The sequence below is a fragment of the Dermacentor silvarum genome, chromosome 2, assembly GCF_013339745.2.
Source record: "Dermacentor silvarum isolate Dsil-2018 chromosome 2, BIME_Dsil_1.4, whole genome shotgun sequence".
Taxonomy (NCBI): domain Eukaryota; kingdom Metazoa; phylum Arthropoda; class Arachnida; order Ixodida; family Ixodidae; genus Dermacentor; species Dermacentor silvarum.
In genome coordinates, this window is record NC_051155.1 from 201,294,395 (window position 1) to 201,307,319 (window position 12,925).

General features: G+C 46.2%; 1 protein-coding gene across 2 annotated transcripts in view; it reads right to left on the reverse strand.

Moving 5' to 3' along the window:
• LOC119442449 (protein 5NUC-like) overlaps positions 1-12,468 on the reverse strand; it is a 45,670-nt gene extending 33,202 nt beyond the window's left edge. The window contains exons 1-3 of one of the 2 annotated variants that reach the window (XM_049662177.1): positions 12,398-12,468; positions 5,195-5,518; positions 2,557-2,694 (exon numbers count right to left, since the gene is read on the reverse strand). In XM_049662177.1, coding sequence (XP_049518134.1) covers positions 2,557-2,694; positions 5,195-5,428 — 372 coding nt within the window. In that variant the 5' untranslated portion in view covers positions 5,429-5,518; positions 12,398-12,468. Of the gene's footprint in view, positions 1-2,556; positions 2,695-5,194; positions 5,803-12,397 lie in introns of those variants that run through there. The other variant, XM_037707340.2, reaches the window with a different exon arrangement.
• Between the last annotated feature and the right edge of the window lie 457 nt (positions 12,469-12,925).

Genomic DNA, 12,925 nt, shown 5'->3' on the forward strand with positions numbered 1-12,925 from the left:
TGTTTCAGATTCTTGAGACCGAGGATGCCTTGTGTATTTAGCGCAGCATAAAAGGGGGATCGAAGTAATAAGCCTTCGAAGGAGGGCTTGGCAATAGATGAACTCATTGGGCCGGAGAAGCTTCTTGACTGTGCTTGGGAAGCCTGCAGCAAGGCTAAATAATGCACGTGGTCGATAACAGAACTTCAAGTGTTCGTTCACATCATACGTACGACTATCATAACAGCAGACAGATGCAACATAGCAACCAGCTAAGATATTGACAATATTTACGGTGCTTACACAAACCGTATTGCACAGGATTGAACAGTGGTCAGCATATCATACGGTGAATTTAACATTCAAGACTCAACCCTTCCAAATTAATGAAAGAGTGTCAGAGTTGGTCCAATATTTGACACCGCTAATTATCATTAAATATATATGAGGTGACATTCTGGTAATATAAAGTACATCCAAGCACTTGGCCCAGTGTTCGTGCATATTAGTTCATTATCTAGGTACATATGAGCACAGAGATGCACAACTCAAAAGTAGCGAGTGCCAAAACCAACTTCTCTGGAAGACGCACGAGCCGCACTTTAGTAGGAATCAGGCGTCGCAATAGCAGCGTTGCATTTCTTGCTTGAGGAAAGCCGGTCTGCTTGGCGTCATTTGTTGCACGTCTTGCACATCTTGAAATGTCACGTTGGTCATTGAAGACCGAAGACCGGTCTTGTTCATAACCATCATAGAAAATATGTGCTCACAGACGAGGACCTTGCGAAAGGAAACATGCTATTTTCAAGATGTGTGTTTCCGCATTTGTTTTTCTATCAAGGTTCCTATACAATTAAAAGGGGCTGCTCCAGCTGCACGAGATGTAGCTCCGGTAAACGCGGCAGGTTGATGCAGCTCTATCTGCACTGTGTGGTCGCAGTTTTCCGGCGTCACTGAGAAAGGATTACGAAACAGGTGGTCGCCCATCGTCATCACACCATCGCCGTGACGCTGTGCACACATTTGCGTCATCAATACATTTCACATATTCTTCGCATGGCATACGAGATCATCAGTAATAGTTTCTGCTTTTGTATCGGCGCTGTAGAAAGGCCTTGAACAACCTCGTTAGTGCTAATGTTACTAAATCCAAATAATCTTGACTGACGCTTACTTCCAATGCGCCACAATGTGAGCAAATATTGGTCAACATTGAAAAGTAAGCCCAACGCACCAAACAACATGACATAAATACAGGCGCCACCGTCCACAGTCATATATTCGAAACACGTTGGGCTAAACACGCTGCGCTAAAATGCTGTCCTAGTGATGGTACCTTCGTACGAATGTTTTTGATGGCCGTGCGTGTCTATGATCTGCTCCACAAGAAAGGTCTGATGCTCTTTGGGCACGCTGGGTTCCTTGACTCAGCCGTGGCACCCAAGAAAGACACGGAGGCCACAAGCAGCCAAGATTTAATCTTCTTGCAGCGAAGCCAAGCCAGGTCTGACCACTGGGCGTCCCAAGCGCACCCACTAGAGCGCGGACCGTACTTCGCGCCATAGGCAGTAATTCTGCCAGAAGCCGGCAAGAGGTGCCGTATACTTCTCCCGCATTGCGGCTAATCGACAACCGAGGGTCCAGGTTGGTAGACGACCACGGGAAAAGCCACGAGCTACCAAATACAGGCTTGCGTATTGACCTGGGAGCATCGCAAGGAGCCTCATAGCTCCCACACATTTTGTGTTGGCACCTCAAACGCTGCATGCCTTGTTTTGTTTTTGGAGACAAAGCTATCGCTCTCGTGGTAAAATGTTCACACTGTGATTGAAACACCAGCACTCCATACAAGTCGGAACTTAGCTGTGGGCATCTAAAAATCTGCTCACCGTCCGGATATTGTGCAGGGACGTATTCGATATTCGTTCACTGCCGAGATCCATCGCCGTCCAAATTTTAACGGTGATCAAACAACCACAAATGTCAGCCCCTACCACCCTCTACGCCCCTAACTCCAACGTGCCTTTAAACACTTCGTGGTTTTGGCACGTAAAAACCCATATTTCCTTTTGCATAAAATTCGAGATGGAAACCAGGAGAAATCAGGTGCTCGACTTTTTGTGCCCCGATGTACTGAACAATAAGGGCAACAATCAGAAGAAAGCAACATAAATCTCAAATGCCTCCTCCCAAACACTATGACTTTGAAATAGCCTCACGCTGGAGATCAACGTGGATTTAGCTTTTCGTGTACAAGTGAGCCTTTAAGAAAACATATTGGGTTTTACTAACTAGCTAACTATTAAGTCATCTCCTAAAAAGCTGCACGCTTTCTTTTTTTTCTCGAATCTTTGCGTTTGGTGCATTTTTACCAAGTGTAAAAGAAGCTCTTGTTTGAAGCACTGCATGCTACCACTGGCAAGGTGTTGTTCTACAATCGTATACATTCATACTGTATATGCAAGCATAGGTATATGTGTACATCTTAACTGAAGCACAATATTAAGCAATGGAAGGTGAAGAAATGATAAAAACTACAATGCCTCGGATCAATCATAAAAAATAGGACCAACTGACCGCATAGTCGTATCCCATCACTGACATGACGGCGCTTATAACACTTTCCTTGAAGAGTGTGTAGTAAGGCGTGCCTTGAAAGAAGTCTCCAGCATTCATAAACAGCACATTAGGTGCCATTTGTCTGATTTCCTTCACCTGCAAAATAGGTATGTTACGGCAGGTTGTCGAAAAGCGTCTCCTTGCCACCAGCCACTAATAGTATTTCTAGCAAATCAGGTGGTTGAAGATGGATCAGCGAGACAACTGTCTGCGGCTGTTTGCGCCATCAAAACAGACCCTCAAATCTCCGTCATTGCAATGCACTCCTTGGCCTTATATTGATGCAGTGCAATGCAAAGCACAAAGTAAGAATCTACTAATATAAAGTAAGTTCTCGCGCCTGGCAGCGCGAGAACTATATGGGACTTCGCTTGAAACGCCTTAAAGACACCAGACTTGCATAAATTGAGCAAAACCAAGTGATTGCCCATTATTTAATCAAATTAAGCTTCTTAAGCTAAAGGCTGGGCAAAACAAAAGACTGGTGCTGTCACCACAATGACATTACCGTATACCAACAGCATCTGTGACATCGGCGATTTTGCTGGATGATCGGTATTTGAAAGTGAGCAAAAACATGCTCTGGTAGTTTGCATCCACAAACGTATAAAAGAACTTAAACCTCTGACGTCAAACTGACGTCATGACTTCGACAGTGTGGGTAATAAATTGTAAACTATTGGTGTGGTCTTCAATTTCTTCTCTGATAATGTTCCTCCAAAATGCAAATAGAGTTTTGAAATGATATTTAGCTGTTCGGAAATAATTTAGTATATCTGTGCATTGTGCAGAAAGCCTTAAATCTTTGCGTCACGTAAACTACGGCGTAGCGCATTAACTTGATCAACTAACATTGAAATTTCTCCGTCCATGAATGGTGGGCGTTTGATGCGGATTTGTAATGTTACTTTCTTGCATTGCTTTATTAATGCTGTTGGAAGATTAGGGAGAGGCACAAATGATGAAAGGCCTTTCAGGCTGGGGGTAATCAACAGGAGTGGCATGAAAATTGAGGGAAACCATGGTATTTGAAGCATGAGATATAGCGAAGCTCTATACTAAGACCACAGAATACAGGCTTACACAGGCCCTAACTTCCAAAAAAATCTGACGAATGCAGACACTTTGATTAATAAGAAATGGATGAAATATGAATAAATAATGTGATCCAGTGTATGTCTGAAATGGGCAGTTAGGACAGTGCTCGAATTCTGCTCTAAGTTCATTAACACAACAGTAAGGCTGCTTGGCCCACCAGTCACTACTTTGCATGCGCAAAACGTATAAAAATAACGTAAATCTCTGCCATAAAACTGACGTCATGACTTCGGCAGTGTGGGCAATAAATTGTAAACTATAGGTCTGGTCTTCAATTCCTTCTCTAATAATCTTCCTCCAAAAAGCAAATAGAGTTTTGAAATGATATTCAGCTGCATTTAGGCGAACGGGCTCTTTGTTTAAATACAAAAAATGGGAGCCAGTGTCCCGGCTGGAGAGCATGAACAAAGTTTCAGCTCAACAGCTGTAAGTAAAAAAGAGTAGAGACAACATATAGAAATACACATTGCAGTGTATTACCTGAGAAACACATAAATCACTTATGATGCTCTTCTAACAACTCAATGACGTCTACCAGAAGGCGAGAACGCTAACTAAGAGTTGAGGATTATACGCTATAGGTATGAATAACATTCTTGCATGCCTGTGATTTGCTAGGCTTGCTGCGACGTACTAATTATGAGATATATTTCAACCAGACATAAATTTTGCGCAGCTCATTGGTAGCATAAAGTATAGCTTACTCTGAAGAGGAACAGGCTAAACATTTGAAGAACACGCAATGGTCTTCTGTAACAACACTGACCCAAAGATGTGATAAATGGTCACAGCCACATAGCAGAAATCTGGGCCCCAGAATTATTCAACTTTTTGATGTTTGTCGAGTACTCTTATTAAAATACGCGAGTTAGTCTGTGGAAGCCGGCTAACACCCATTGAGCACAGTATCACTTGGGAATGTTCGAACGTACTTCTAAGTAAATTTTTTGCATGTAAAAATGAAGCAAATGGTTGTATAGACGCAGCATGTATACTACAACGACGCAACATTTCGGATCGCTTTTGAGCAGCAAGGAATTAAAAAATGTTCTGTATTGATCGCGCCTCTAACATGTGGCAATCAACGCACAACGTACATAATTAAGCATCACATTGCCGAGTTTCACACCTAAAAGTTGTGCTGCAGAGGGTCAACCACAAAACTGCAGTTATAGTACATGTTTGTTACCGAACGCTATGGCGGGAAATAACGATGGGCAACTAAGAACGAACCTTGAGAACAGCTTTTGCCTAAGCTTGTTGGTTACGCATAGCGAGAATTATTTCCTGCAGAAATCACTACAAAGACCAAAGGGAACAGATGGTATAAGAGGTGAGTCATCTTCCCTTCTATCCTTGTCAGAGATATCTGCTGGAAATCCTTCTCGCTGAGATCTCACTCATACGAGGCCTTACGTACTATGACTAAGTTCACACACTTCCTCATATGCGCGTGCAATTTCAATACAAGAATCAATCTTTGCTCCTTTGCACTCACCTTTGTGACAATCCGGGCAACTCCCCCGACACACGTAGAATTGGGATACTTTTTATCAAAGCATTTGCCCCCATATTTGTTGCTTTCTTCCAAGTGGGCATGAATATCGTTGGTGTGTAGAATAGTCAACTTCAAATCTCCTTCTTGTGCGGCGGAGTAGTGGCAACACCAAATTACTGACACCAAAATGAATTGTTGCACTCGGTGTACTTCGTAGATGAGATGGTGAGCCATTGTTACTTATGATAAATTGGGATGCACGTTAGTGGTAGGAATCCTGAAGATATTTCTTGACTGATAGAAATAATTTTGCAAATCAGATTGCTGGTTATAATAAACAAAACAAAATGAGAAATAAGTATCTTGCGCTATGCCATCCATACCCTAATAACATATAAAACTCTACGTCTGAGGCATTCAGGTACATTATCTTGTTGTCAGGTTCAACACCAAAAATTAATACGGGCCAATTTCTTTTGGATAATTGTCGTGCGAGTTCATCACTGTTGACGATTGGGCGAGCTGGTATTTCATTCTCAAACTGGTACAGCGCAACAAGGAAATTAAGAAACAGCCGAGTCGGCCAAAAGAAGGAACAGAGCGCTGGCTTCTAACTGGTTTTCTTATCAGATTGCACGAAATATATAGCAACAAAAAAGTTGAACACAATGTCGACAAAACAGGTCACAAAACGTCACACCGAGAGAGGTCCGCACCATCATTAGTCGGGACATCGGGTCACCTTATGACATTTCACATAGCTTTTTTTGTCTGCGTACAATTTGATATGCGCTTTTCAGTTGAGGAACAACTTCCAGCGAGAACAGCAATTGATTGTACTGTACGCTTAATAGCTAAATAACGCGTGAGGCTGCATTATACCTGCATGCCTCCAATATATCCGGCGTTCTTAGACTTTTTATGCTCCTCCAAAATATGATAATTTGTGCTTATTGGCACCTGTGTCTGTTATCAGCTTTTGTATAGGCGAAATGCCCAGGATAGACGACATCCTAACGGGTGGTAGCACACTAGGGCCTAATGGCCTACCACACAAAGTCCATTCATTTATTTATTCAAGATACCTCAAAGGTCCCTGAACGGGACATCACATGAGGGGTGGCCGCGTAGAAAAATGGCGGGACAGGTTAGGTGGCGTGACTTGAAAGATGGTCTTCAATGACAGCTTTGAAGCAGGAAATGCGGGAAATGCAAGGGTTGAGCGAGCCACTATTGGCTTGGTCAGCCCTTGCTCCGCGCGCATGCGCGCGTTTCTTCCACGCACCCGCTCCCACGCGTCTGCTGGCTTGTCACGTCCTCTTCTTTCTCCCTTCGCCGTATGGGTGTGCGCGCCACAGATAGACGTGATTCGGTTGCGTTAGCTGCGATATGTTGAGCATGAGCATAGGCCTCTACTTGCAGATACAGCAATGGGCGCTTGAAAGTATCACAAGCGGAAGAGGAGCGGAAGCGTACAAAGTCTGTACGAGACTACATACGTAGGCGATGCGTACCGAAGCGGCGAGGCAAGAAGCGAAGCGACGGGCCGATGAGATACGCGCGGCCGTGGAGCGCGAGCAAGAACAGGGCGCTGAACAGGGCGCCGAGACCTCGGTCAAGCGGTGCCGATTGAAGGACCGCCACTTGCGAGACGCAGACGTGTACTTTCAAACGCACTTTGCTGAAGACGAATTTGGTACGGCGAGTAGCGTCTGCGATCGCCTCTGGTTCTGAACGTACGTCATGTAGGTGTCATGGTCCGCACATGTGGTGGTCCTTGAGTGAACGTTTCTCTGGGGGGACGCAAGTTCGTTCGGGCTTCGCGCCACGTGCAGGGAAGAAATGCTTCGCATTGACATATGTAATCATCGAGGATGGTTTCTGCCGTAATTTTTACAGCGAAAGCTGTATATGGCTAGGCGAAACGAAAAACCGTTCGGCCCATGTTTCATTAAACGTCTGCATTGGCTGCGCCGTCAGTTACGTCGTTCTCTACGTCGCACCCAAGTGCGCGCGCCATTGGCAGCGCCGTTAGTGAGGTCGTTCTCTGCGTACGTCGTACCTGCTCTGCCCGCAACGCCGCCTCCTCGGCTCACCGTTGTCGCGTGCGTTCGATATCTCGAGTTAGCTCGGCGTCGTGGTTAGCAGCATTCGCCCGCCATTGGCGCTTGCGTTCCACTAGAAACACAAACTTGTAACCTAAAATTGGGAAACGCTTCAATACAGCGTCGGGATTAACCCACTGCTAAACACCGGGGCCGCACGTTTCAGCTTCGCTGGTTACCATCTGTATGGAGTGCTTGGGCGGTGTTTTTTTATGTGTTCTTTAGCCTGCAGTGCTGCAGCATGTAGCGAAATCATTTTCAACGAACGAAAGACCGTACTATCGCGAACCAAACAAATGCGCTAGCGAACGTTGAGCTAGATTGTGACTAGCAGCTCCAGGTTTAAATCATGTTGCTCTTAATTGTAATCTTGTGCATACGACGAGTGCAAATTGAAAGTCAGGGCTAATAGTACTTTTAGTACACTTTATAATATATTGGTCTTAATATTCTTAATTTGCTGCTCGTGCATAAATTTTTCTCCTCGAAACTTTATTTCATCATGTGAGGACTTACCAACTTGTATATAAGGTAGAGCACTGCACGGGCCGAATTTTTCAGCCCGGCACCGGCCCGGGCCCGTTATTACGTTGGGCTAACCGCCCGAGCCCGACCGAAAGTTTTATGGCGAGACCCGGGCCCGGCCCGGGCGCGAAAATATTCTACGTTACCCGCCCGGCCCGGCCCGCCACCCCTTTACTTTAGGCCCGAGCCCGGCCCGAGCCCGGCTCGAAACCGGCCCAAACCCCGCCCGAGACCGGAAAAAATCACCGAGCGGCATTAAAAAATGAAATAAAGAAGGGAATGAAAGAAATTTATTCTTAAGGCATAAATACATGTCATATGCAATTATCAACACCATTTGAGCGGTCTGAATGAAAATACCAGCGCGCGAAGTAGTACGAATGACCCTGCCGAGGAGTAGCGCCAGCAGTTTCCAAAGGCGCGTTCTTGATGCGGCCCAATCCACTTCTATCGCAGCGCCGCCACAGTATTTTTCCACGTCGGGCGCCTCACTGCAAAGCATGCACTGCCCCAGCCGCTCGTCCCACTCAACCGTATTCTAGTACACTATAGCCGAAGCGCAGCCACAACCGGTCGTGAGCGCAGCACATGGATAGAGTAAATGGAGAAAGAAAGCTTCTTGTTCTTCCATGGTGCAGCGTAATGCGCTGCTGCTAGGCGGCCGGTTGAGAACATGCGTGCAATCATGGATGGACACAGTGCCATATTTCAGCCATGTGACGAAATCTTACCAGTCATCACTTTACCAATTCGCCTTTGAAGAATCAGCAAGTCGCGAACGCGCCTGCACCGCGCTGAAAGCATTAATTACACTGATTTAGGTAAGGAATACAATGACATCCTTTGGGTTGAGGCGACTTCGGCTTTTCTGGACTTTTACACTCTGTTCAAACAGTGCAAAATAGCACGGAAGAAGAAAAGGGAAGTACACAGGAGTAGCCCTGCTAGCTTCCAGCTGCGCCGGGGCAACAGGTTTTTCAGAGTCGAGACGCGCGAGGATAACTCGCTGCACGTTACATGCACACCACCAGAAAGTCCGAGCCCGGCCCGGGCCCGCGTCAAAATAGCCGAGCCCGGCCCGGGCCCGGGTCAAAAAAAAGTTGCAGTGGCTTAGCTCGGCTATGCCAGGATATACGTAGCGTTAGCAAAGGTTCAGCTGATTATTCTTAGCTTTCCTGGTTGTCTCCTACGCTCAACCGCTATTGCCAGGCAACTACTTCGGGATCCGATGAGTCAAGCTTCTCCGTTCTTCTGCGCTGTTGAGCAGCATTTGCGCTCTCCTTCTCCATGGCTATACCACACTGGCAAACGCCAGTCAGAAGCGCAGCGGCTCCAGCGCAGTGTCAGACGGCGACTGAACAGCGAGCGCGCGCCGGCGCCAGTGCGTCTACCACGGCTACGACGTCACTCCTCTGGAATGCGCAGACCGGCGGCGGTGAGTCGCGCGCGGCGGCGGCGGAGTGCGCGAGAGGTGCCGGCTCCGGTGGCTCCGGTGCGCAAGCCGTGTGACATCACTGATCCTTGCGCATGCGCAGCACGGCTCTTGATGTGCCGCGCGAAACGGGCTTGGCTAGGCCAGTGTAGCTAACGCTACAAAAGCACATGCCGTGCCCGAGCCCGGCCTGAGCCCGTGACGAAACTGCTCTACCCGGCCGCGTATTTCCAATTGCTAGTAGATACAGCGCTCGACCGCTGGCGCCACGCTGCGCCGCTCGCGCGTACCATGTTTCTAGCCGCTGCCGTTGGAACGGAGGAGGCGTTGACGGAGAAAACGCTGGGCTGGTGGTGACTAGCCTGCTGTTGGGATCGGTGGTATTATAAACGCATCACTGTTTTGATGATCCAAATATAATCTCACTATCAGGGAGGGAGCAGACTACCTGACTGGAGCAGTATTTTTTATTTGGGGTGTTGCGGAGCGTTGCGGAGCAACACCCCAACTGCATGGGGTTCTAGATGGGGGATGTTCCTGTGAGGCGTAGTGAAGGAATTTAAGTCTGAAGTAATTAAGCGGCTGGAGTAACTGCTGGTGTTAAGGCGGACGCAGCACCCAGCGCGAGGTGTGCGCGCTTGTTTGAGCTTACAATCAGCTTCGGATATCAGTTAGGTATTTCTGAAAATTCGTTTCACGATTGTTTCACGAGAGCTAAACCAGAGCTCGTTTCACGAGCTCTGGTTCAGCTGCAACGAGTAGTTACGAAACATTTGACGATCCTAACAGCGTGGGTACCATTCTGCTGGAGAATAAGGCGTGCTGTTTACTTTGATAAGCGTTCAAGTTGTTATGTGCAGATACACTGGGCGACTGCCTTGTTTGCCGGGAAATGTTTCCGCCTACAAATAAAATAGTTTGGTTAATAATAACCGCACACCGTACAGTGTGAATCACACTTTTCGAGTGGTCGAACGACCAGCTGCAGACTGTGCGAGCGCCGGAGGCAGTACTAAATGCTGTGTTATAGATCTGCTTGTTCTATATAGCGTATGGTCCAAGTGAGTCCAAGCATGCGGCACGACCATGCGGAGTCTTATTGCCTCGTTATCCCGTGTTCTGTTTCATTTGGCCTCAAAAGGAGGACATATGAACTTTTTTTTCAGTCTCCTAATTTCACTCATTTACGACACATTCACCCACGTTACGGAAATTGTGTCTTTACAAATAGCTGTTGATTCTCTTTATACGATCCCCTTTTGTATATTGTGCCTTACAGGGCACAAAAGGCAATGTCGATCTAAGCACGAAGCAATTGTGTGTATCATGTTGGTTTGCCAATCGCAGTGCTCGCTGTGTTGAGCAAAGCCTTCAGCCTCTTGCAGGAGGCTAACGTAGACATAGTGATTTGAAGTCTACTAGACTTAAAATGCGTGAGAACGATGCCGGTTGCTGATGCAAATGTTTTACAGCAACTCTTCGTCGAGTGAAAACCGATACATCCAACAGAGTTCACAACACATACACACACCGTGGCTGATGCGCGTCGCATTTTTGCACATCCAAGAGAAATTTCCAGATACTGTAGCTACTGCTGCACCTAAAGGCTACACAGTGGCTGTTCGACGACCTCGTAAGAACTGACATCCCGTAAATTGCACTCAGAACTAGCTAAAACACCTCCGAATCGTTCCGCAGCGCGCGACCGGCAACAAACTGAAGCCGCGCCGCGCCGCGCCGACTCGCACAAGCCAGAGAGGAGGAAAGGTTCATCGTGCGCCCTTTCCTCCTCGCTCGATGAAAAGGTGTACACTGTATATGTATTGATGGCGATCGTTTAGAAATGGTAAAAGTTGTAACTTTTTGGAGAAGTGCTTCATAGACGTATTACCTGGGTGAAACACTTAAATATGAAAGAAATAAAATAAGCTAAATGTACGTGCTTTACACTATCTGGTGATCGCATAAACAGGTGAGTTCTATGGACACATTGTGCATGCTCTAAAAGGTTCTGGTGCAGTATGCCTTCAGAATTTATTGCGAGTACCACAAGCATTGTAACATTCTACGGAAACAAGTTGCACCTGATAATTGCGAGGAGTCTTCACGTTAGTTACAGTGTACCGAAGGCGGCCACTAATGTTGCATGCTTTAACCCACTGTTTTTTGGCGATAACAATAGAGCCATCTGTAACTGTACTGCGACTACGAGAAACATGACCGCTATTTGCTCATCTTTACGACGCACAACTGTCCTTCAATACCGACAACACAGCGTCTCTGATGCAGTTCTCATATACGGTGTCAAGTACACTGGTATAAAACAAGCGCTGTCGTTTGCAGAGGTTGTAGTGCTCCGCTACTCTCGGGGATTTATTCGCCTCCACAAACATCTGTTTATGGACGCAGGAGGTACAAAGAAAAAATGGAATGCTTCTCCGTTGTCTGCAGTACAATTGGTTTTGTTTCAGCTTACCGAAAAACACGCTAACGGCAAACAGATCTTCACTGACAGGTCTCGTATTAAATATAGTGCAGTGCATGCCATTTCCCTTCTAATCTCAAGTGAACGACGGCTATTCAAAATTTCTCTACTGACATCATCATCTACATCAGTGTGTCATAGTGGAGCAATGAAGTTCTTTGCCTGACGGGACGCGCCTCCGAACTTGTTTGTCTGCTAGGACTTGAAGTCAGCGCTAGAACTTCCTTGGAACATTCACGCCAAGAGCTCATAGAATGGTATTTTTGTTGGAATCGTGGAGCAAGTGCACAGCACAGACGCTCATGGACCTGGTATACTTCAGTGGGCAATCAGCTATATCGACTTTCCCGGTAATTACCAGGAAGAAAAAAAAAGTTCAGTGGCAATTTAGCGGTAAATGCGAGAGAAATACGTTAGCATTATGTCGCACCACATTGAAATGTGTTGTGTAGGAGCTTACTCGGCACACATCCTGCATCTTCGAGGAGCGAAGTGCAACTGACGGTGGTCCGGAGCAGATCATCGTCAGTTGCGCTATATATATAACCTCTTCTAAGCTCTCCAATGCAATACAACGCACGTACAAATCTTTATACTATGACCCTCCAAATGCTCACAATAGAATTAACAATATACAATATAAAGTACAATCTCACCAGAGCAGCACCCAAGCTGTAGAAAAATCCGTCTACTACCCGTGCATTTCATGGCATGATTTCTTTCTTTTTCTTGGCCTAGTTGGCATTTGATAGAGGACACGACTATGGTTTAAGAGATGACCACGAAAGCAAAATAACAGCAATGACGACACGGTTGGCGTGCACGTTATGGTTCATGCCTTGGCGTTGGTATTTGCCTTGGCGTTGGTATTTTCAGCAGTAAGAATGTCATTTAGCTTATGGCTATTGAACGATTGCAGACCTGCAATGCCCTTTAGGAATATTAGCGTGAAACCCAATGTCGCTGCACAAGGAGAAAGGGATCATTGAGAAGAAAGGTCGGTAAACAAGGACTTCAATAATTTTTGGTGTAAAAATAAGCATTTCAAGCATTACAGATTATTCCGAGTAGATTATACGTAGTCGTCGATATGAAGCAGTCAAAAGCAGCTCTGCTATTAATTTTCGTAGCTCAGTAGAACTTCAGCCTAGCTCGCTAAGGCGAGCCTGGAATGGGTCTGAAAC